This window comes from Tympanuchus pallidicinctus, unplaced genomic scaffold (genome assembly GCF_026119805.1).
Source record: "Tympanuchus pallidicinctus isolate F22 unplaced genomic scaffold, pur_lepc_1.0 scaffold27, whole genome shotgun sequence".
Classification (NCBI taxonomy): Eukaryota; Metazoa; Chordata; class Aves; order Galliformes; family Phasianidae; genus Tympanuchus; species Tympanuchus pallidicinctus.
Window position 1 is genome coordinate 1,286,667 of NW_026294744.1, and position 23,078 is coordinate 1,309,744.

The window sequence follows — 23,078 nt, forward strand, 5'->3', positions numbered from 1 at the left end:
AGAGACACTGTGGATGTCCCACCCCTGGAGACGTTCAAGGCCAGGCTGGATGTGACTCTGGGCAGCCTGGTGTGGTGGTTGACACTGCTGCAAACAGCAGGGGGGTTGAAACTAGACGATCGTTGTGGTCCTTTTCAACCCAGGCCATTCATGATAAAGTCTAATTAATGTCTACAGTCTGGCAACATACTCCTCTCCCAGTGAGGCATACCTCACGCAGTCCTAGGCTCAGGAGTGGCTTAGTTGCTGAGGGTAATCAGTGGGCTTTTCTGCAGCACAGAGCTAGCAAAGGGACAGCATACCAAGAAGGGACATAGTGACTTAGGCCTGGGTGGTGGTGGCAGTAATGATGGAGTTTGGATTGCATTCAATGAGCCTGAGAGATCAGATGGGCCCAAAGCATAAAATGGAATTCCTCTAAAGGGCTGGTGCTGTGAGGAGATCAGAGACGATGGAGGGTCTGGTACCTTGGGAGAGTTGTAAATCAGAGGGCATCTCCATGGCACTTAGTTTGGGAAGGCCTAAGCTCAGGCTACAAAGTCAGTCTACTTAGTGATGCTCATCTCTTCAGCTTTCCTGTTGTGACGAGGTTGGAGATGAGATTTCTGATCCTGCCCATTTCACCAGGTAGTGAGACCATTGAGCAGGCAGACCCAGCCCAGTTCAGGCAACATAAGCCAATAAGGCAACCTGGATGTGTACCGTTTGCCTGATTTTCTGAGTTTAGTTGGTCCGTGGCAGGCTCAGGGAACCTTGCTGCTTGCACAAGGTTTTTCTGATCTTTGAGAAACTGGATCAAGATCTCACCTTTGCTTTTTTTCTTATGGTTCTTAATAGATAGGCTCTTCAGAGCATCTGGTTACTCTGAGACTCACTAGCATGATATCAAGATTTAGTGAGAAGGAAAAATGCCTAGAAGTCAGCAAGGTTAGGTTCTTTGGGATTTCACAATTTGCATCTCAACTCCTGTCCTGCTCCTAAGATCAGCATTGGAAACCTGAGAAGAAACTCACAGAGGTTGCACTGAGGACTTAGATTAAATACAGGCAAGCCTGAAATGGTTTCCTACTTTCATTATAGCTTCATAAATAAGCTTGGGTAGGAGAGAGGTCATTCTGTCCCTTTGCTTTCAGACTGTTACAGAATCACTGAATGGTTGGGATTAGAAGAACTTCTGGATGTCATCTGATCCAATCCCTGCTTAAGCTGGGGCACCTAAATCCAGGACTGTGGTCAGGTGACTTTTGAAGATCTCCAAGGAGGTATACTCTACAGCTTCTCTAGACAACAGTTGCCTTCTCAGTGACAGGTCAGAGAATAAGGATTGAAGTAAGAAGCTAGAGAGCAAACAGTACAAGGTTCTAAGGAGATGCATCCTCTGTAAGGCACTTGATTAATTCTTCTGTTTAAATTGCATTTGCTCTAGTCTGTTAAGAGCAAACTGCATTTGTCTTTGTCCTTCCCTCACAAGCATCCCATGCTTTATAGTTTTGGGAACAGAACCCGAGGTGAGCAGCCAGAGTTCCTTGGGCAGAAATGTAGGTCAAAGTGGTAAGAAGAATAAGGTTACTGCATCACAGTGTATCCATAGAGACAGGTACAGTTCTAAATTCCAAATGACTGGGAGAAGTGAGAAAATTATGTGAATGGAGTAAAGCATAGCCATTTTTTTTCCTTCTATTCATAGAGATGTGGAGCCTAGTCATCATTTTTTTTTTTTTCTCACCAAAGTTCACTGAAGATTATTTTCAGTAAGCTGGGAGCACACAATGAGAAGGGAGCACAGGATCAATCTCTTTCTTCCAGGACAAGGAGGCATTCATCTAGCTGTGCCTGGCTAGTGTTATATTTCAAAAGGCAAACTGTGATACAGAAGCAGAAACCAGTCTGTTTCCACACGTAGCCTTTTCCTAGCTTCTGCAGATGTTCTCCTTACCAGGAGGATTATGTCTCTGTTTTGCTTGTTTGCCCTTGTCATTTCCAGTCACTGTATGTCAGTTGTGTCGCTTTTCCAGTTCCTACTTTTGCCTAAAATTACTGTCCTTCAGAGCAGTAAACAAGGCACTACTACAGCAAACAGAAATGTTGGTTAATCCATCCGTGAAACGTAGTCTTTTCCTATGTGACGTTCAGTTCATAAGCACAGCAACAATATGAAGAATTTATGATTATTTTTAAACAGAAAGAGCTACTGCAGGATAGCTTAGACAGACAAAATATGAAATATAAATTCAGAGGATGGCATTTAGTCATTGCTAAAGTTTGCAGGCTCCTCAGAAGAGTCTTCCTGCAAGAAGAACCTTGGAGATCTGTCCAGTCTGCCATGCCATACTGATTATGGATTGATTAATAGTGTGCTTAAATCACAGAGTGAGCAGCAGATTCTCAGCTATTAGTTTTTAGTAACATCTCAGTCCTAGCTCTCAGACTGGGAGAAGTCTGTATTAATTTAACTAACTGAAGAAATGATTAAATGGCAACACAGAAGAGAGGGAGAGCAAAACTTACCACATCGCTGAAATATAGCAAAACTTACCAAACTACTGGAATGTGTCATTCCTTCTTCCTCCACCCCTCCCAGTTTTAGGGGATAGTGAGTGAAAAATCTTCAGATGGCTGCAGGAAGCTGCCCTCCGAAAGTAGTTCCAAGCAAGAAGAAAAAGTGATTTAATAAAAGAAAAACTATTATTCCATATTCAATGAAGAGATTTACTCAAGAGCTTCAAAAATAGGAGAGTAGCACTAATACCTCCCTGAGTAAAAAGCACAGGAATTTAGACAGGTGAACATGACAGCTCATCTTCAAAAAAGATTACAGTTCTAATTTCCTTCTTTTCTGTGAAACTTAACAACAAACATAACTCCCTTATGTCTTTCCAGAGAAGAAGTCTGAAGAACAGAAAGGTCTACCACGGTTTTAAGGGTACCAATATGTTCTATGGATCTAGAGATGAATTAAAACAGCTTTTTTTTTTTTTTTTTTTTTTTTTTTTTTTAATATAGGAGCTGTGTAGCAAGGGGTTAAAAATGTTAAAAAAGATTTGGAGTCAAAACACTACATATAAAAGTTTATTTTATGAATACATTAACCTATTGTGCACAGCACATGTATAAAAATAGACACAATCTCACAAACAACTGGACAGTTTTATGTTTCTTGTACATTTACAGTCTTGGTTGTGAGCCTGTATTGAGTCCTAATATGAGGTATATTTTAATGATAAAAAATAATGTGAGAACGTTGGCACTATTTTACTGTGCAAAATCTTGGAATTGAAATAATTAGTCAGGTATATATAAATTTCTCTGCTTTTCCACTGTGTGTGTGGCTGTATCTTTACACGTCTAGAGAAAAGTGAATTTATTTTGATACAAATCGTACTGATATCGTTAAGCTTGTTAGTGTTCATTGATGGATAGACCTGCAGTTTGTTTAGATTACAGAAAGAGCTGAGTCTCTGGACCAACTGAACAAACTGGCTAACTTGGCTGCAAAAGGGCTGCAGAAAAATGTATAGAAGCTAACGTGCTAAACCTGGTCTAAATTTGATAACAGTGCTAAAAGCATAAAGGCAGAGAGATGGCTGGGCAGTTATTCCTTATGCCTAGAGGTACTACCATACTATTTCATGAATAGCCTAGTGAGGGGAGAGCACAATGCTGTACACTGGGGAACAGAAAATTGGCTGAAAAATCTTCAAAAGTCATTTATTAGTTGGAATATAATAGTCAGTTACCAAAAGGTGTGAAGTATGTTGTCAATTCAGAAAAACAGGCACATGGAGAATATTGGCAGATTGATTTTACTAAATTGCTTTGTAATTCTTTTCCTAAAGCAATTCTTTCTAATTGCTTTAGAGGACTGAAATATTGGTTAGTCATAGTGGATACATTTACTGGTTGGCCTTTCCATGTTACAAATGGAGCACAAATAAAGCAGGGAAGTGGTGAAAATATTATTGAAATAATTTTTTTCCAAGATTTGGAATACGCGTAGGAATGTCATCTGATAGAAGCACACATTTTGTAGTTGAAGTAGTCATTGAAATCAGTGAATTGCTAAACATTACATGGAAGCTGCATGCTCCTAATAGACTCCAGTCTAGTGAGAAAGTGGAAAGAATGAATGAAATGCTCAAAACACAGCTGAGCAAATATGTCAAGAGACCTGTATGGATTCCACTTGGGTTTTGCATTTAGTCTTGTTGAGAATTACAGTCCAGACTTGAGGCCTTAGCCCATACAAGCTGATGTACAGATGACCATCTCGGACTCCTGAGTTACCAGGAGAGATGGAAAATGATACAAGATACAGGGAGAAAATGATACAAGAAACTAGTTGCTCTCATGAGAGTCTTGCAAGAGATAAATAAATATGTGGTCTTAAATAAATCTCTGAGACTGGATTCCAACCAGGACACTGGTGTGTATCAAACCCTGGACTTCTGAAACATTGCAAGAGAAGTGTAAAGGACCCTTCCAAGTTTCCGCCTATAATGGAGTGAAACTGGAAAGAAAGGGATCCTGGATTAATTATTCTCAGATTAGGAAGGCATGGAAAGTTGAATCAACTACCTCACTATTGAAAGTTAAGATAATTAAGCAAGCATAATGTAAAAAGTAACATTGCTGGTGGGAATTAGCTGTGTAGGCTATGAAGGATGGAAATGTAAAGTACATTTACAAATAGTAGGGAAACTAGCTAATGTACTAATTCCTAACCGTTGCTGAATATGTACCCAGTTACCAAGAAACATGCAAACAGGGTATCCATTAGCAGGAGCATTATTACACCATACCAAAATAGGTAGAATTGGCAACAGCAGCAGTCCAGTATGTGTTGATATGGAATACAAAAATGAATCCAACACTAAAAATGCACAATTCCCATTCCTTATGGTCTTCTGTGGAGAGAACAGAAAAAATAGCACATGGTTTAGAGAAAACCAACAAATCAGGTCCAAATGTAGGAACAAAATGAATCATTCTATACATTTATCTTGCATTTTCACACAAGACTTAACTGAACAAGACACTAAAATGTGAGGAAGGGCACTTACAGTCACCTTTGGTTCTGGTGGTCCAACTGTATGCTTCATTACAGGAGCCAATTAATAGCTGGTTTTAGGGGCCCTACAGGAAAGTCTTGGTTATATGAGGAAAATAAAGGTATGTTTGCTGGTAGACTAATGTCCCTCAATCAGGGTCAATTTTCCTGTGCACGTGGGGAAATATTCCCAGCAATGCAAATTCAGGACAACAGTGCAGTGGCTGGGATTTACCTAGAAACTGCTTCTGATAGTTATTTTTATATGCTGCAATTATTGTTCTGACTATTGCTGGAGATATAATAGATTGATATAGTGAAGGTTTTTGTGCATTATTTACAGACCCTCAAAGGAAAAGGAGGGATTGGTACAAGTTGTGATGATATTGTTAAGCTGGCTAGTGTTCACTGATGGATAGCCCTGCAATTTGTTTAGATAACAGAAAGAGCTGTGTCTCTGGACCAAGGAGGATTTGAAGTTCTGCTGAGCTTTTGTGCCTAACAAACAGAAGTCCTGCTTGGAATCAGTTACTGAGTATGTAACATCCCCCTGGGAAATTTCCACATATATAGCATACCTCTGGGAAAAGTTCTGCCTATGTAACACAAGTAATGCATACAAGCTGAAGATCTTTTTTGTAAGATCCATCCAGTGCTGATAATAAAATATTCCTGCTCTCTAACTTGAGTTTTAAGAGAGTTTTCTGATTGACTGATCTACAGTATCAATCTAAGATCATATTAAAATGGCAGTAAAGATTGTTTTGTAACAGAGATGGATTAGTCCTTAAATTATCATGGTATCTCCCCATGGAAAAAGAAACATTGAAAATGTGCAAAGTCTGAACCACACAGGCCCGTAGGGGGAATTCATAGCAATGCTTTCAAAGATGTAGCTCATTTCATGACTCTGTGCTAATGCATGCTGAGATGCTTTGAAAGTGACCATTGAAAAAACCTGTCAATAATAGGTTTCTTATTTAACCCTCACTTGGAAAACTGATTTATTTTCATGAGTTTGACTTCACATAGTCACATATCCATGGAACTATTCTTTTCAAAAATGTCTTGCTTAAGAATTTGACAGATTATACCTGCATGCTCACTATAACCTTCATTTTTTGTAAACTCTGCTTGTGAATGGTATTTTTTCCTTCTGTGCCAGCTCAGCAAGTTTATCAGGAATAATCTGAGTGGCAGTTTTTCAGAGTCTCGTATCTACTCTGAGCTGCCTCTGGACTGCTTGCACATGCACAGCAATTTGTCAGTAAATGCCTTGACTCCTCTACTGAATGTAGTCAAGCATTCACTTAAGAAAAGTCTCTATCAAAGCATTCTATCCAGCTAGTTTATAACAGCACAGTGCTGCAATACTGCACTAGATGTATTTGAGGGGCTTGCTGCCAAACTTACGCACCTGTCAATAGCATTATTTACTCTGATATTAATCAGGACTCCTGACATTGAAAACTTCTATGGTTTCAGTGTTGGCTTCAAGTGTTGATGTGGCTGGCATTGGTATGTAATATGAACAAAGCAATGGTGTGAAAAGAAACTCAGCAGAGTGACTGGTTTAGGTTTCCAAATGTCCACCAAAACAGCATCTTGCAGGAGTATGCACTTCTTGAGTTTGGCCCAGAAGGATGCATTTGAAGAGACTTCTTGTGATGTGTTTCTACAGTTTGTTCTTGTTGACCCATATGTATGAAACAGAGTCAGTGAGTCTGATTCTCATCTTTCATGCCAGCTGTCCCATTACTTAACAGTACTGGCAACAACAAATTACTCCAGACTGTGTTGGCTTAAGAGGGAAAAGATTTCATTCTAACCTAATGATTCTGGTGTAATCAGAAACAAACATTTGTGTCAACATTTAGACAACGATTTCTTCTGTCCATACACTTCCTACTTTTTTCAAACTTCATTTCATAGACAACTAGGAATATAACACAAGAATACAGATTGCTAGATAACACTGCTGTAGTCTGCCTATCCACACCTTTAGGAAACAAATTCTAACTTAACAGATATCCTACAAACTTTTCCTTGACACAATCTGCCCTCTGCTTTTTCTCTTAAAATGCATTCATTTTTTCTAACACAAACTGCTGCACACATTGTGGATGAACAAAATATGCCAATCTAGCTTCCCTCTACATACTGCCAGATCATGGGCTCATGTAATTTCTTTTTTCTTCTCATTGAGGTATGATAGAAAAGAACCAACTATACTTAAAGTAGTAAATAGAAGGGAATTAAAGAGAGAGAAATTTCCTACAATAACCCTTTGCTAATGACTCATTTACTCATTTCTTTTGCCATATATAAAGCACCCCATTTGCGTATGTAAGTAGTCCATTTTTTTTGTTCTTCGCTTATGCTGTGATCACCACTTAATTCAAGAAAATAAATTCAAATTCAAGTGTAAGTCACACAAAACTAGCTGTTAAACTTTGTCATATTCACAAAAGAATTGTTTTGACAGTTATTCAGAAAGTGTGGCTGTAAATGTACCTTTTGTAGGCATACTTCTGCACCAATAAAATCTTCTGCACCTATAAAATGAGAGTCTGGTTTGGCTGGTTTACACCATCTGAGAATCTGTCCCTAAACATTGTTTTTCATACATCTCAGAAGGCTCAAATTCATTATGAATAGACATCCCCTACAAATAGAATGGCATGTCAAGGCTGGACGTAGTTGCATTCTAGCTGGACATGGGAGATATTATATTGCACTCAGATGTTCACTTCTGCAGCAGCATGGTCCATCTATGATGAAAATGCTCATGCTCTGACATTGCACTGAATCTATTTTCAAATTTAGGAGCATGTCATCAATACAAGAATCTCAAGGCTAATGGTAACCAACATTTATAGTGACTATTGACTTTAGGCCTCTAAAAATACCCTTTCTAAAACACAGAGGGGGTAGCTTCATTGGTAATATGGAAAAAGATTGTTAAGATACTTAAGAAAGGTAATGCACCATTTGTATAGTTTCTAGGAGAGATTTGGGAAAATTCCACATAGCTTGCCATGTTATTTTTGAATATGATGATTTTCAAATGATGGAAATAGGAATTATTCCTATTATAAATAGGAATTTATTATTTACTATTATAAATTTCTGTGCAACTATCTGGGAAGATGGGCTTATATAATTTCTTTCTTCTTCTGTCCTCATTGAGGTATGATAGAAAAGAGCCAATTATACTTCAAGTAGTAAACAGAAGAGAGTTCAAGACAGAGAAATTTCCTACAATAACTCTTCGCTGGAAACTTCCACGAATTCCATACAATTTATACATTACATCCTGAAGTTCCATTTTAGTTCTTAAAGACAAAAAGATTAAACTGAAATTAAAAATGCTGCCATTAAGTATTTACTGTTCTATGCGTATATGTACTTAAGAGCACCTAAGTGTCTAGAGACAGGATGCATCTAGAAATACATTATAAGTATATAATTATTTAGATATACACACACATCCCATGTCTATGTTTATATTGTAAGTGTACACTTCTGTATTGGAGGTAGGTCTAAACTTAAATAGCATACAAAATGCTAATTGGGTGGCACTCAATTTCCTCATGATCTCATGTATTTTGCATTTGGGATCAATTTCTAATTTATCCTGTGTTTCTTCCCGATGGAAATTTACTGTAGGTTTTCATTTAATCAGCAAGTTCATGTTAGGATAACCTGCAGAATCTTTTGTGAAACAGAGGAGCTCCAGGGACAGACAGTTTGCTTGTATGGAAATGCCTGTGGAATGAACACCAGCATAATCAAAATCGCGAGGACCTTATGAGACAGAACCCATGTGTACAGGTGTACAAGAGGAGGTGCAGGCAGATATTCAGATGGAGCAAACTACTCGAATCTCTGATGAAGCAGTCATCTGATGTTTTGGCACATGATATATAAACAGCTCTCAATTACAGTTTATTATCTGAGGTAATCAATATTAATTTGTAAATAATAAACAATTGATTAGATAATTATCACAGAAATTCTACGTTTTTCAAATACTTGTTTTCCTTTGCACTCCAAGTTGTATTTCGTTTTGATCAGCAACAAAGGAGTCACACAGCATGTAAAATCTGCGCAGAGTAGAGGAGAAGCAGAATACATATTCTCTATGTTGAATCTAGTACAAATATTTTCATCCATATATATATCTATATTATTTTTAGTGAACAGCATATATATTTTACCTGGGAAATCATTCCAATGTGCAAGATGAAGCAGTTTTTCTTGGACTTTAGATCTTCTCCTTTGATCCTGCTCATATTCTCGGTAAAAAGTGGGTCGCTGTCATAGCAGGAGAAACTTTATTTCCTTTCTTCACTCTGCCATGTTTGCTGAGTGCTATATAAGCACCATGGTAAGCATTTGATTCATATGCATTGTAGTTGTTGGGCAGCAAGGTTTCTTTGAATTTGCACTCATCATGGAAAGCAGCCTATAGAATAGGAAGAGAGAGAGAAAAGAAAAAAGAAAAAAGCAGGTATAATTAATATTTCAGAAAGACTCAAATCACATATCTTGCTAATGTTTTTACAGATAATGAGTTCTTTATAAAGTGCAACTGGTGGTGCCATAGTGTCTATATCTAACATTAAATCTCCCCACTCTGTGCTTAATTTCTTGTTAAAAGAACTCGGATGTCACCTGTCTGGATAATGGACTGTGTTATCATGTCCTTTTATGCAATTGCTTTATTTCACACCTCCCCTCTGAAAGAGGCACTGTGATTTATTAAATGAGACACTACCAGTGCTGTTCTACTTGAACATCTTTGTAATAAAATGATTCAGAGCTTAATTGAGCTTAGCTTAGGACATCATGTGAATGCACACCTATTACAGCTTTTAAAAATATGTTTGAAAACAATTGAGACCGAGTAGAAACTAGAATATACAGATAGATAAGTGGGTGGATAGATAGATAGACAAATATCAAAAGGAGCTCTGGATCCAGACCATGAACTTTTTTAGAAAGTCTCATTTAGCACAGCTATTGGTCTTCTGGAACTTTTATGTACTTGAAATCAAAATTGAGCAAAATAATATTCTCAGATTGAAAACTTAAAATATCACATTGTTCCTCTTTCTGTGAGAAGGAATAAATAATAGTTACCAATCATTCATTATTTGGTATTTTATTAAGCAGTGAAATGTTTGTATAGATTACAACTGTTTTAAAGGAACTGACTTTGTCGTTTCTTGATCAAAAATAAAATAAAATTTAAAAGCTTAATTCATTCAGTATCATTCATTACTTTGAGTTGGATTGGTTTTGCTCATTGCCCAGAGTCAGACTTTTTCAAACAAGTTTCCTGACAGATGTCTTTTCTACTAAATTTTGAGACTAAAGATTCAGGTATCAGAGATTAAACTGTATTTAAAAAGCACAGCTAGCACTTTCTAGATGAGAATGATGGTGATTATGTTTCAGTGTGACTTGCGTACCATAGTTAACAGCTATAACTCTTTCTCCACTCTTTGAGAATGATCTCAAAAAACATTCTTAAAATAGCCCCAGATGGATATGTAGGCTTTGTACAGTAGAATTCCCTATTCTTCCTGGTAAGGCTGTTTTGGTAGGAAGAGGAACACTGTCATGATTTTACTAACTACAGTTAGCATAGCTGTAGCATAGCTATACTAACTACAGCTAGCATAGCATAATTCTCTCTCCTACACATGCATATACACACACATCAGTGCAGATTCGCACACACACTTTACCTCTTAGGGTTTTTTCACAGCACACCTGTAAGCATAACACACTGCTGGCATGAGTAGGATTCCCTGTTACTAGAAGTTGTTTGCAGTGCCAAGCCCTTAGAAGACACCACCTAATTGATCTGTCCTATTTGCAAAATACATTCAGCTTCCTAGGACACTCTCTGTACAACCTACTGAAAAACTTTAACAGGCTCTTAACAGCTGCACCACTTGTTGTTCTGAATAACACTAATGACATTAGGCTGGGTTGCCTTATGTAGTTGGAGGGCAGTTTTCTCTACTTGAAATCAGAGATTTCTCAGAGGAGGAAAAACAAACAAACAAACAACAAAAAAGTTTAAAGCTTTTGTTTAAAGCTTGAAACATTATTCGCATTTATACTCACAGTTCCATACAGCTTCCCCTTGTTGTTCATTCCAATGAAGAGAGCACTTTCCACACCAAACAGGCTTACAACACCTCTTTCTACAGTAGATATTTCAAAGAGGCCTAAAAAATAAGAAGTTCAATAGAAATGTTATCACAGAATTTATAGCTAATTAAAGACAATTCAGATATGATTGATTCATTTTAAATCCCTAGTGAACATACCTTATTTTTTATTATTATTATTTCCCTGACTGTGCATAATAGAAGTACAAATAGAAGTACACATAAATTATCCGGGTTTTTTGTTGTTGTTGTTGTTGGGTTTGTTTTTTTTTTTTTTTTTGGGTTTTTTTTTTTTTTGGTTTTTTGTTTTTTGTTTTTTTGTTTGTTTTCTCCTACATACTGAAGGATCTTATAATGATTATTCTGGAATCATATTCTAGTCCTATAGAATCGATTTTGCTCACAGATCTGTCAAATTCTCAAATTCTCCTGGGCTAATATTTAAATTTAAATATTTAAATTTCTTGTAGTTTATAATTACAGAGTATGTTATTGATCTTTAGAGAAGTATGGCTTGTATTTGAAGCCCTTTGTGATAGCTACAAGATTTATATCTACTGCTTTCAGGGACAAATTCAAACCCACAGGACAAATGCTTTTCTTCTAATCTTACAGTTGCAGAACAGCAGCTATAAGAACAAGCAGATCAGTTGTAACTCTGTATCTCTTCAGTTACAGCGCTTCCCAAGACTAGGATTCCAAAATCATGCGAGCTCAGTGACAGTCTCCTGAATTCAAAAGGCAGATGAGAAGGTGAATAGTGAGCAAATGCAGTAGAAAGCAAGTTTTCAACCTGGTTTGTCTTCTCTGGTCTGTGCAGTAAAGTACAGCAAAAATAAATTGTATCTAAATTTGTCTAAGCATTTTTAACATGTTTCAACATGGAGGATTCCAATGTCTATTGATCTCAAGAGAATTTTAAAGGGCAACAGATGTAGCACAGATTAGTAATATCAAATAATAATATTTGCATTCTATGAATGGTAATTACAAGAGTTCACAGCAATTAAGTGACATATATTCTATTTCATTTCTGGATGCAACTCACTGTATTGGTTTTCATTGTGAACTCCATTTATCCTTCCATCTGGGAGGATTTGAAGATGAAACCCGATGCCCACGTTGCAGTAAAGCCTCCGCTGCCTCTTGATTCCTAGCAAATAGTCATTCTCCCAGTTCACATTTGACTTCTCCCCTGACATCTCAGAAATGGATCTGGATAACAGAGATTGCCATCCTCTTTCCAGCAATGTTCCATTAGTTCTGCTTACAACTGGGTGTGTTGAAGCAATCCCAGCTAGAAAACCCAAGAGAATAAAAACAGTCAATGTCCAGTGAATGGTAGCTTCACAAGACATAGTGATGAGAAGTCTTTGTGCAGCGGTCATCTGGTCAACCTCCAGGGCACGTGGTCAGAATTAATGGCACTAAAAATACCACCCCTCTTATTTTTCTCCCTTCAGCATGGTGGCGTAGGCTTATTTTTGGAAAGCAAATGGAGAATGCTGACATGAAACTAAAGCCTAAGAGCCGTCAGGTTGGAAGCAGAGACAGGCCAACAGCACTCAGTTTGGTGGGGACCACGTTTTGGAGATCTTGCACTCCCATGGGTGGCCTCAGTATTGTTCTCTTGACCAATCTTTATAGTGCAGAGGCTGATGCTCCCCACATCATCACTGACATCAACAGAATACCAGAGGTAAGATTGCTATGGTGTAACACTAACCTGCTCTTCTTCTGGGATGGCTGAATTTTGATGAGTCTGGTCATCCAAGACCAGAGGAAGGAGTGAGGTTTCACTGGCTGCAAAAAGCAATGGAATCAAATTGTTTGGGCAGGCAGAGGTCTCGCAGGGACTTCCTTATTTAGAGAAGAGGATGTAAAAACAGTAATGGACCTCACCAGAGAGCAATGAAAACTTTCCAATTTCTTGCTTGGCAGCATGATCACTGTACATCAGAGTAGCTCAATATCTGGGGAGAAGTGGCATGATGTGGCTATTTCTGTTTTTATGCATACCCAGAGAATCCAACGCACCCCTTACTATAGTGGTCCAAGCACTAACAACTTGTCTGTACCTCTGAAAGGACTGCTTGTGGCCCATTACACAGAGGTAAGCAAAGTGAAAGATAGGACTTGCTCCTGCCGCTTTTATTCAAACATACTTATGTTTGCAGCGGCAATTCTACTGAGCCAGTTGTGCAGACAGAAGCACTGAACTTGAAGTTATAAGCAGAAGGGGGCATTGCTAATGTTGTTAAGTGTTTGTGTTTTTCACTGAGGTGAATTACAGGTGATCACATTTATTTGGGAATGATGTGTGCATTACACAGTGAATCTTGGATCTAATCTTTTGAATACTCATTCAGTTGTGCAATTATGAGGGCTGCTCTGAAAGTAATACTTCCTTTTTTATTATGTTGGCCCATGATGTCAGAGGTGGACAGTGGTGGTATGGCAGCACAGGTTGAACTTTCCCACCAATATTCCATTACATTTTGTTGCCATGTGACAGATGGCAGGAGAAAGGCAATCTAACAAAATGGCATCTGACATGGAACTGGTTGTCCAGAGATGTGGTGGATGCCCCAGCCTCTGGAGACAATCAAGTTCAGGATGTCCCAGGCTGTGAGCAACCTGATTTAGCTGTAAATGGCTTTGTTCATTGCAGGGGAGTTGGACTGGATGACCTTTAAAGGTTCCTTCCAACTCAAATGATTTTACAATTCTGTGATTCTGTGATTCTATGGAATCACATATGAAGCATGTAACTGAATTCCTGCTTGCAGAAAAAAAATGCATCTATTGACATTCATTGATGCTTGCTGAACATTTGTGGAGACCAAACAGTGAATATTAACACAGTGAGGTGGTGTGTGGTGTGTTTCAGCAGTGGCAACAGTGATGTGAATGACAAGCCATGTGCTGGAAAGCCATGCAGATATTGGCAAGCCCAGCATGTAGGTTCTTGTTCACTGTCGGTGAAAATGCATAATATATGATGGCGACCATGATGAAAAATAGTGTTTTGTATCAAATAGTGTTACTGTGCTTTCTGTATCTCTTGTAGTCTTCAAGAAAACAAATTGAAATCCTTCCTCTCAGAGCTACCTCAGCACATTTGTAAGACAAAGACTTTCATAATGCTTTAAAGAACTAGAGAGAAGGAAATGGCTATTCCTCCCTACTGTTTCACAGTCTCTTTTTGTCAAGATCAAATGCTCCTTTTTTTTTTTTTTCCTGTAAATTATGAGCATCTTCATTTCCTCTTCTTGAGACTGTCTAACTTAATTGATTACATTTTGCACTGATGCTGTTTTCATTCTTCTATCAGATGTCTCTGTACATTACAGGGGATTTGGACTAGATGACCTTTCCAACATGACAGATCCCTTCCAACTCAAAAGATTCTATGGTCAGTCATCCATCCTAATTGGTTTTATGGGGCTCATTAATACACTAGGTCCATAAAAACTACTGAGCTTTATGCAAATACTTTTGCTAATATATCTGGCATTTTTTCATAGCACAGAATGTGTGTCATTTGAGATGCCCCAGCATTAGTAAAAAGAGTCCCTAGAGGTACAATTGAAATGAGCACACCAGGTGTGACACTCAGTTTCACTTCGACAGGAGTGTAATATGAGGCACAAATCTAAGCACTGTGAGTGACAGGGAAGAGATGGCAACCTTGAAGGTGAGAAGTCGGAGCCAGTGATGTACGAAATACTGATTATGCTCTTGAGAGGGGATTGTATCAAGCAGAATTTGAGAAACTCTCTGACTTGGTTGAAGCAAGTACTCAAGTTATCTTCTGCCTTTTGTTCACAATGAAAATCTTCATACCACTTTCTCTACCACTTTTTATTTTGTCTCATGATTTTTCAGCTATGCAAAGTTTGTATATAATTTTTAGCAAGGAGTGCCATTGTTTTTTTTTGCAGCCTTTCAGCACAGCTACAGAGCCTATGTGGGAGGTGAAAGCAAATGGGAAACAAGTCTCATGGCCACTGTTACAGGGGTAGAATATGGACTTCCGATGTTGTTTTATAGTACAGTCTGAAGATCTGCTTATTCCCAAAGCGTGTGACTCCTATAAAGAAAAAGCTTAATCTCTCAGAGACATTACTGTCTTTAAAATTTGTATTGTAATATTTACTTCCAAGTGTTGCTTGCATTCCCCTAAGAAATTTTTGAAGCATAATTTTGCAGTTTTCGCATTATTAGTATCCTACGAGCAGCAGAACATAGTAGACACAAGAGTATGCAGAGCTGGTTTTCATCCCAGATTTCCACCACTTTTGTCAGTTTTCTTATAGCAAGGCTAGTACGTAGACTAAAACAGCTTCTGTAAATTGTGCTGACATATCTTCCACCACAGATTCCCACCAAGCCACTCTGTTGGCCCAAATGAAAGGAGCACTTTGTGGGAAGTACCCTCTTGTGTCCTGGTACCTTTGATCTTCCTGAATTTCTCCCTGCAGTAGAACAGAGGAAAAAAGACAAAGACTGATCATGGCATCTGAAAATCCCCTTGTGCTGATAACATCCCAAAATGTTGAAGGCAAGAAGGTGAGAGGGGCTAAAGTTTTGGGTTAAACACTGTTGTTAGATGTTACTACAAAAAACTAGGATAAATTCTTTTGAGTCTCTAGGATGTATTGCTTTTGCATTTAGTCAGTCCAGTTGGGAAGTGACTACCGAGACCTGTTATGACCCAGAGTTGCTAGAGTGGGGCACAGCTTCCTACTTACAATTTCTTGCTAAGCATATGCAGCTGACAGAATACAGTATGGGGAGGATGAAGAAATTACCCGCACTTCTTCCACTTGATCCAGAAATTACACAATAGATAAAAAATGTGATTTCACTGGAATATCTGGCAGTCCTAAGACACAGAGTCTTGATACCTAGCTTAAGACAAAATGATGTGCAGTTGAGAACTGAAGTTTGCATCAGAACATTATGTTGTTCAGCAATTCTGAATTGGAACCAAAATGAGTCCATCCCATATATCTGCAGCCAGCAGGTTTCTGAATTCTGGTGTATTAGCAAAGAGATCCGAATAAGAATTTTTGTGTAAGTTCTAGAGCACCTGATTGCACTAGAAAAGCTTTATATAAAAAAAGATATTTCATTTTGGTTAAGCTTTGTCTTTTTAGTCTGTGAAATAATTGTCTCCAGAAAACACACAGGCATCTTTTTGATTTTTCAGATATACATTGTTCTGGCATTGTGAGCCCAGCAAAATTTGGGAGACATCAAGAAAGACAGCAATAGCATTTACAGTAAAATAAATCCTGTGAAGTCCATGCTGGTAGAAATTTACCTCAGCACTCAATCTTTTCTTACTCAAAGTTTCAAGATCCAAGATTGCAGTAGTTGCCACCTAATTAAAGTAACAAGATTTCATTGTCAGTATTTTAGTGCAATATTAAAATAAGCCCCCTTTAGAACACAGCAGCACATATCCACTTTCAGATACTCCAGGAAAAGCCAAGCAGCTGAGCAGTAATGTGATACAGATGCAGAGTGTGTCTTTCAAAAATGCACGATGACCTAGGCTCCTAGGTTCCTTTTTCAAATCTCTTAAACATCTCTTCCTATTTTAAGGCCTGGGAAGAGCAGTCCCTCATTCAAAAGCAGAAAGTCATACTAAATCTGTTCTCTTTGCTGCGCTGAATATCCAGGCTTATGGTGGAAAAGAGGAGAAGGGGGTAGAAATCTGACTGTTGTGGCAGGGCAAATATTGCTGGCTTTGAACAACTTCCACAAAATTCTCTTAACCCTGATATAAACATGGGGCCATATCATATCATCTTTAGGAAAATGGGGCTTTCTGCAGTTGAGTTGGCCAGCATGAAGACATTTGTAACAAAAAAACTTTTACAGACAGAACATCTGAATGCTGTATGAAAGCAGGAGAAAAAATAATACAGCAGGGATTATGAAAATGGTCTATCTGAGTATGCAAGAAGTTGATTAACAGCAGTAAAACCACTAGTATGTTGTTGGCACTAAGATCAGAAGGCCCGCACTGGATTGGACCACAGTGCAGAAGACTTGAACATTGATCACAGGACAATAACAACAGTTATACTACCCTGCATTTGTTATTCTCTTCTTGTTAGCCCACAAATGAAACAGATGTGCAAACAAATAGATACTACCAATTAATAAAAAAACAATAGACAGCAACCTTGCCTAAGATAGTTAGAGACTGATGCGAACAAGTTTCTGAAGAAAAGTATTACCTCACTACCACTACTGACTCCCTGAGCATATATAAAAGATGTGTTCAAAAACCAGATTATCATCACCACGCAAAAAGAAACCAAGATATGTACTAAGGATGTAACAGCTGGCCTCCATCATCTTCCATGTCACAGATACCAACACTGGCCAGGCCACTTGGGCACTCAGGTCTTGGTGCATGTGAGACTATGGGTAAGAGAAAATAACTTAGTAAGCAGTTTAAAATGAACATCACCTTCCCATTCCAAAACAAGGGCTCTCGCTGAGATTTCATGTGCTGATTTCCTCCAGGCAGGTACAAATGACAGAATACCTTCCTGACATTCTTTGGATGGAATTAATTAATAAATTAATTAGAACTTATTTTACGTTTAGTTTATTACATATATAGTCTTTCTTTACAGTAGGAACAGGGACACTGCATAAGAAGGGACATTAGATGGCCCATTCAAGTAGCATCATTAATAGAAAAGCAGAAATGACATTTTTTAATTGGTGATTGTAGTGATGTTTTGACCACGAGACTGACTGTGAAAATCATTCAGATAATTTACAGTAATCAGTGTTGGAGGTTAAAGACAATTTCTGCTGCTTCTTAGGTGAATGTAACTTTCATGTTTTATGTTCCATTAGTTCAAACAAGGGCTTTCTCTTGCACATCAATTCTGTATCTCTTGGTCTGGATCTGGATATCTCTCGGTCTGGATCCTCATGTGTCAAAGAAAAAGTCTTAATAATGAAGTTTTCATGCAGATGTGATTTCTTTCCTGTTTTTTGTTTTGTTTTGTTTTGTTTTGGGGGGGGGGGAGGTAGTGAGGGGATTATTTATTTATTTATTTATTTATTTATTTTTGCATGGTGGGCAACACTGAAAGTCTAAAGCTTAGAATTCAGCTTTGACAGCTGTTACTCTTTGTTGCTTAATTTCACAAGGAAATGACCCTGTCTTTGACTTCTCCTGCATTCTTCCCATAGCCTCTTCCAATCCCCCTTGCTGTGTTAGTGAAGAAAAGAGGAGATAGGAAGATACTAGGCTGATCTAGCTGATCAGTGTCAGGAACAATGCATCCCAAGTCCTGACCATAGCTACCTGGGTGGAAGTGATAGTCCTCAGATTCATGGTACCTAGGAAGTGTGGTTAGATCTTAAAATGAAATACAAGACTTACTCCAAAGTAGAACAGTATTTCTAGTATACATCTGGAACTGCATGTTGGTCCCCAGGAATGGATGAAAAGTAACATCACTTCATAGTTTGACTATACTCACCATGTCTGAAGACATCAAAATACCATGAGGCAGATAGATGTGTAACCCTTGTCATGTTTCTCATTCACCGGAAAAAGGCAGAATGGGTTAAAGGAGAGTCTGAGTCATGGAAGTGGTCAATACCTCACTGCAAGAGGAGAGAAGAAAAGAGACCAGTCTTAAGAACAGTGTTTCAGAGCTATTTTGGCTGCACAACTGCTCTGTTCAGACACAGGTGGGAAGATGCCTACACATGTACTCTGAGGATCTAAGTTTGCAGTCAGCAAGTGCATGTTAATTAATACATTCAGGAAGCCCAAAAATTGAATCATCTTTCCAGACAGTTGATGTCCTCTCCAGGGTGAGTTGAAGCATTCTCAGGACTTCACCATCATTGTCGAAAAGGTTTGCATGTAACACATCGAGGCACACATCAACACTAACATGAAACATCTAACAACTAACATTTACCTTGCAGATGAATCCCTCCCCTGTTGTCAGCAGTTTCATCAGGAATGCAGCAGCAGACGGGTTGCAAACAAAGGTATGTGAGCTGGTCACCACCAGGCCAGGTTGTGTTAGATCCAGCTGCATCTGCAGTGATGGTATTTGCTTAGAAATCTCTTGCATTTCTCTCCCAACAGCATATATGTGTCTCTCAATTGAGCTCAGAAATGTAATCACTAGACTATAATCTAAAGTCCTGCATACTTGTGTCAGAAGGGTGCCTTAGTCACAGGCTGTAGTATTCAGGATGCTCTGAGATGTTCAAAGGCCACATGCCTTTATTCTTTACTACAACATTTGTACATTCCCAGCTAAATAAGGGTAGATGGACAGTTGTTGCAGCGTCACATTAGCATTTTGCTTCCATCTAGATATATACTTAGGAGAAATTTTTAGAGGGCATCAAAACCCCAAACTGAACTAAGCCACTCATGCAGGGCTTTGCCTGGCTTCTGCTATCAGCTGTATGTGTTTTCCATGATATTAAGTCTCCTAGGGCTACTTACCTAGCAGGAGTTCAAGGACACAGATCTCATCAACCACATGCCGCATGCTAGGTCATGGTTGTCAGAACTTTTGGCTTGCCTGGGCCACCCTGAGTGAAGAGGAGTTGTCAAGCCACACACATGTAGACTGCTTCAAAAATAATACTGCCTAATTATTTCCATGGAAACTAAAACAGATACAGTGAGTACAGTAATAGTATTTGATATAATCAGTTTTCAACTACAAAATGTCAAAACGTTATTTTTCAACATAGTCACCACCACTAGCTATGCATTTTTGCCAGTGATGAACAAGAGGCTACATGTCATGATCATCAAAACCTATACAAGTGGAGGTGACCCTTGGTCACTGTTTTCACTACTGAAATGCACCACTATCACCTCACTTTGTTAACAATTTACAGTTTGGTCTCTACAAATGTTGAGTAGGTGTTGATGAATGTCAGTGGGTGCAAATTTTTCTGCATTAAGGAATTTAGTTCTGCACCTTTGCTTCATACACACTTCCATATGAGACATTATTCTATCAGAGAACCCCTCTGCTGCCATCTGTCACACAGCAACAAAACAGAATGGAATATTGGAAGGTTCAACCTCTGCTACTATCATGCCAGCATCCACCTCTGTTGTTATGGGCCAACATAATAAAACAAGAGGCATTAATTTCAGATAAGTTTTCATAAAATATATTATACGGTTAATGTATATAAGTAACAAAACTTACTGAAACTGTTAATATTTTTATTAAAACATTAAAAGAAAAAGAGCAACAAAACCATAAAATTAGTGAGATATTTGATCTTGTTTTTGTGAAACTAATGCATTAGTCTGATTTGATGGCAGTGGCTGAAATTCTTATTGAGTTCTCAAAGTGTTCATCAGAGATTTTTGATGAAATTTTTCTGTTCCTGTGTTCATTCTTCAGAACAGTTGCTAACAAATATACGTACTGTGAGAAAGCAATGACATAAATAGTGTGACAAGAATGTGAATAATGTAAAACAAGAGATATTTTTATCTGGTAAGAGAAGTCTTATAAGTAAAGTACATAGTATATAGTAAAGTATGTAGTAGAGAGACACGATCAATTTCCTTTGAGTTGAATATATGATTGCAACTCCGTTTGAAAATTTGCAGGTAATTTATTTATGTCAACTGAAAATAGAATCGCAAAAATAGGCCAAAAATTGATGACGATGATTTTTTTTCAGCAACCTTGAAACTTATTCTCAAATTCCTTGATCAGAATGGAAAGCACAACTGCATATGTTTTGCTGTTCACAAGACTGTGTTTAGCCAATGTATCAAAACGCACGCAATCATCTGCCACCACTTGAGTTAGCACTGCACTGTGCCCTCCCATGGGTGCATACTTCGGGCAAAAATTCTGAAATCAATCTGCAGCAGCTGGAGGACTCCAGCTCCCTGTCATTGCTCCTTGCATGACACTGGCAACTTTCTCAAACTAAGTCACCCCACCCACTGTCTTTAACTTGGGTGTTTATTTAGTTTCAACATTCTGAAGCGTTCATATCACGTTATTGCATGTACAGAAAGAGCAGTCATGTTATATCTTGTGCATGGAGGACATTTGAAATGTCAGTCTCCACTAAGCATCTGATTCTCTACACCTCTGACCGAGTCACAGTCATAGGAACATTAACATTAAAAGGCACCTATGGAGTTCATTGAGTACAGCCTCCTGCTCTAAGCAGTACTAACACCATAGCAAGAGCAGGAGGGGTGATCAAATTCTCCACAATGCCAGGCAGCAGCAAGATGGGAAATAAGCAGCTGAGGAAATCACAACATGGGCTTAAAGGCCATACCGCTTCTAAAGGTAAACAATCTTTCCTTATAACATTCCTCATAAATATCCAAAGTTTGTCAAAAATGTCATAAAGCTTTAGGAGTCAAAATCCGATGGCTATCATCTTGAACTATTTGATGGCTCAAAATCAACATTTGTGCTGAAAGATGGAGCTGCTTATTAAGGCCTAGCAAGCAATGGAAGTTTGCCAATTTGCTAACGGTCAGTCAAAAGTCTCAGTGATGAAGGTGATGGTGGAAAAAATGAGGTAAAATAAGCCAGTGTATGATCACTCTGGATTCTATCATGTGTGCTCAGAGGAACATTAGTGTAAATTAATGAATTGGAAGAGAATGAATACCTATGGCAATGTACTGCGTATGTACGCCTTAAGTGTTTAAATGTATAAAATGAATTCTGAGAGTACTTGCTTGTTTGTCAAGTCACCCAGGATTGTGAGGGATAAAAGAATGACCACGCAGGAATTAGAGAGTTCTTTTCCCAGATTTTGAATGACATTAGGAATGGGAAGAATTCTTCCCAGGAAGTGAAAACGGAAAGAGAGAAAAACTGCATCATTTTGAAACAGAAACTGTGATGATGCAGTACTCAAAGATACTAAGGATTATGAAACAAAATCTGCAGTTATGTGTGGAAATCTATCTTAGAAAATAGAATTAAAAAGAAAATAAAATAAGAATAAAATAAATATAAAATTATTTTATAAATAAAATAAAATAAATAGAATCTTAGAAAATAATTAGAAAAAGGGGAACAAAACAGATTTGCTAAAAGGCTACATTCTTGGTACTGCAGTGTGATGCAGTTGTTCTTCCTCACCATAGCTTCTCGCTCAAGTTCAGTTCACTTTCAACCAGGATTCCCAAAATCTTTCACAGAGCACAGCTGCTTCCCCAGCCTGTACTGGTGCCAGGAATCATGTCTTGGAAGCGGCAAGGCTGTTTATTTTTTCATGCTGGATTGCATAAATGTTTTTCAGGTTTCATCTGAATGGCAATGCTATCTTCATTGTGTCAACTTTTCCTATCTTTTTTGTCAATCTGATGCTAATAATGGATTCTTCTGTTCAAGCGGCATGGTGTTTGTACTCACTAAATGATTATTAATTGGGATTGTCCATGACTGTACTGTACAGTTGAACTGACTGAAGACAACTAAAGACAACGTGAGATTAATAAACCTGGAGTTTAAATCCAATTTATTATCATGGCCATTGTGTATTTTCATGAAGTTTCAAGTCTAGTTTTCAGAAGGAAAACCATCTTTGTGTCAAAATATCTTTCAATTACTGTGCATCAAGTCCTCAGAAGTAGCACCATTTTTCAGTGGAGTCTGGGAGACAGTGAAGTGCTGGCTGTAAGTAACGAGTACATCAGTGCCCTCTTTCTAAATATCATGAAGCTTTACAATGTTTTCTGACTTAAGATTATCTCCTTGCCTGCCTTTAAATGGTCATTTCTGACACGAGTGGCTGTCACGGTTTTATGATTTTTGTTA

General features: G+C 38.2%; 1 protein-coding gene across 1 annotated transcript; it reads right to left on the bottom strand.

Moving 5' to 3' along the window:
• Window positions 1-9,273: 9,273 nt before the first annotated feature.
• FGF6 (fibroblast growth factor 6) lies at window positions 9,274-12,623 on the bottom strand. The gene is made up of 3 exons (XM_052690580.1): window positions 12,284-12,623; window positions 11,189-11,292; window positions 9,274-9,515 (listed from the first exon to the last, which is right to left on the bottom strand). Exons 1-3 carry the CDS (start codon window positions 12,621-12,623, stop codon window positions 9,339-9,341), a joined length of 621 nt encoding a protein of 206 aa, XP_052546540.1. The 3' UTR covers window positions 9,274-9,338.
• Between the last annotated feature and the right edge of the window lie 10,455 nt (window positions 12,624-23,078).

Excerpts from the sequence above, each read along its gene's own strand:
- FGF6 (XM_052690580.1), bottom strand. The coding sequence starts at position 12,623 with ATGACCGCTGCACAAAGACTTCTCATCACTATGTCTTGTGAAGCTACC. Across the intron at positions 11,293-12,283 it reads TCACAATGAAAACCAATACA|GCCTCTTTGAAATATCTACT; the intron begins GTGAGTTGCATC and ends CTTATTTTTTAG. Across the intron at positions 9,516-11,188 it reads AGGGGAAGCTGTATGGAACT|GCTGCTTTCCATGATGAGTG; the intron begins GTGAGTATAAAT and ends CCTATTCTATAG.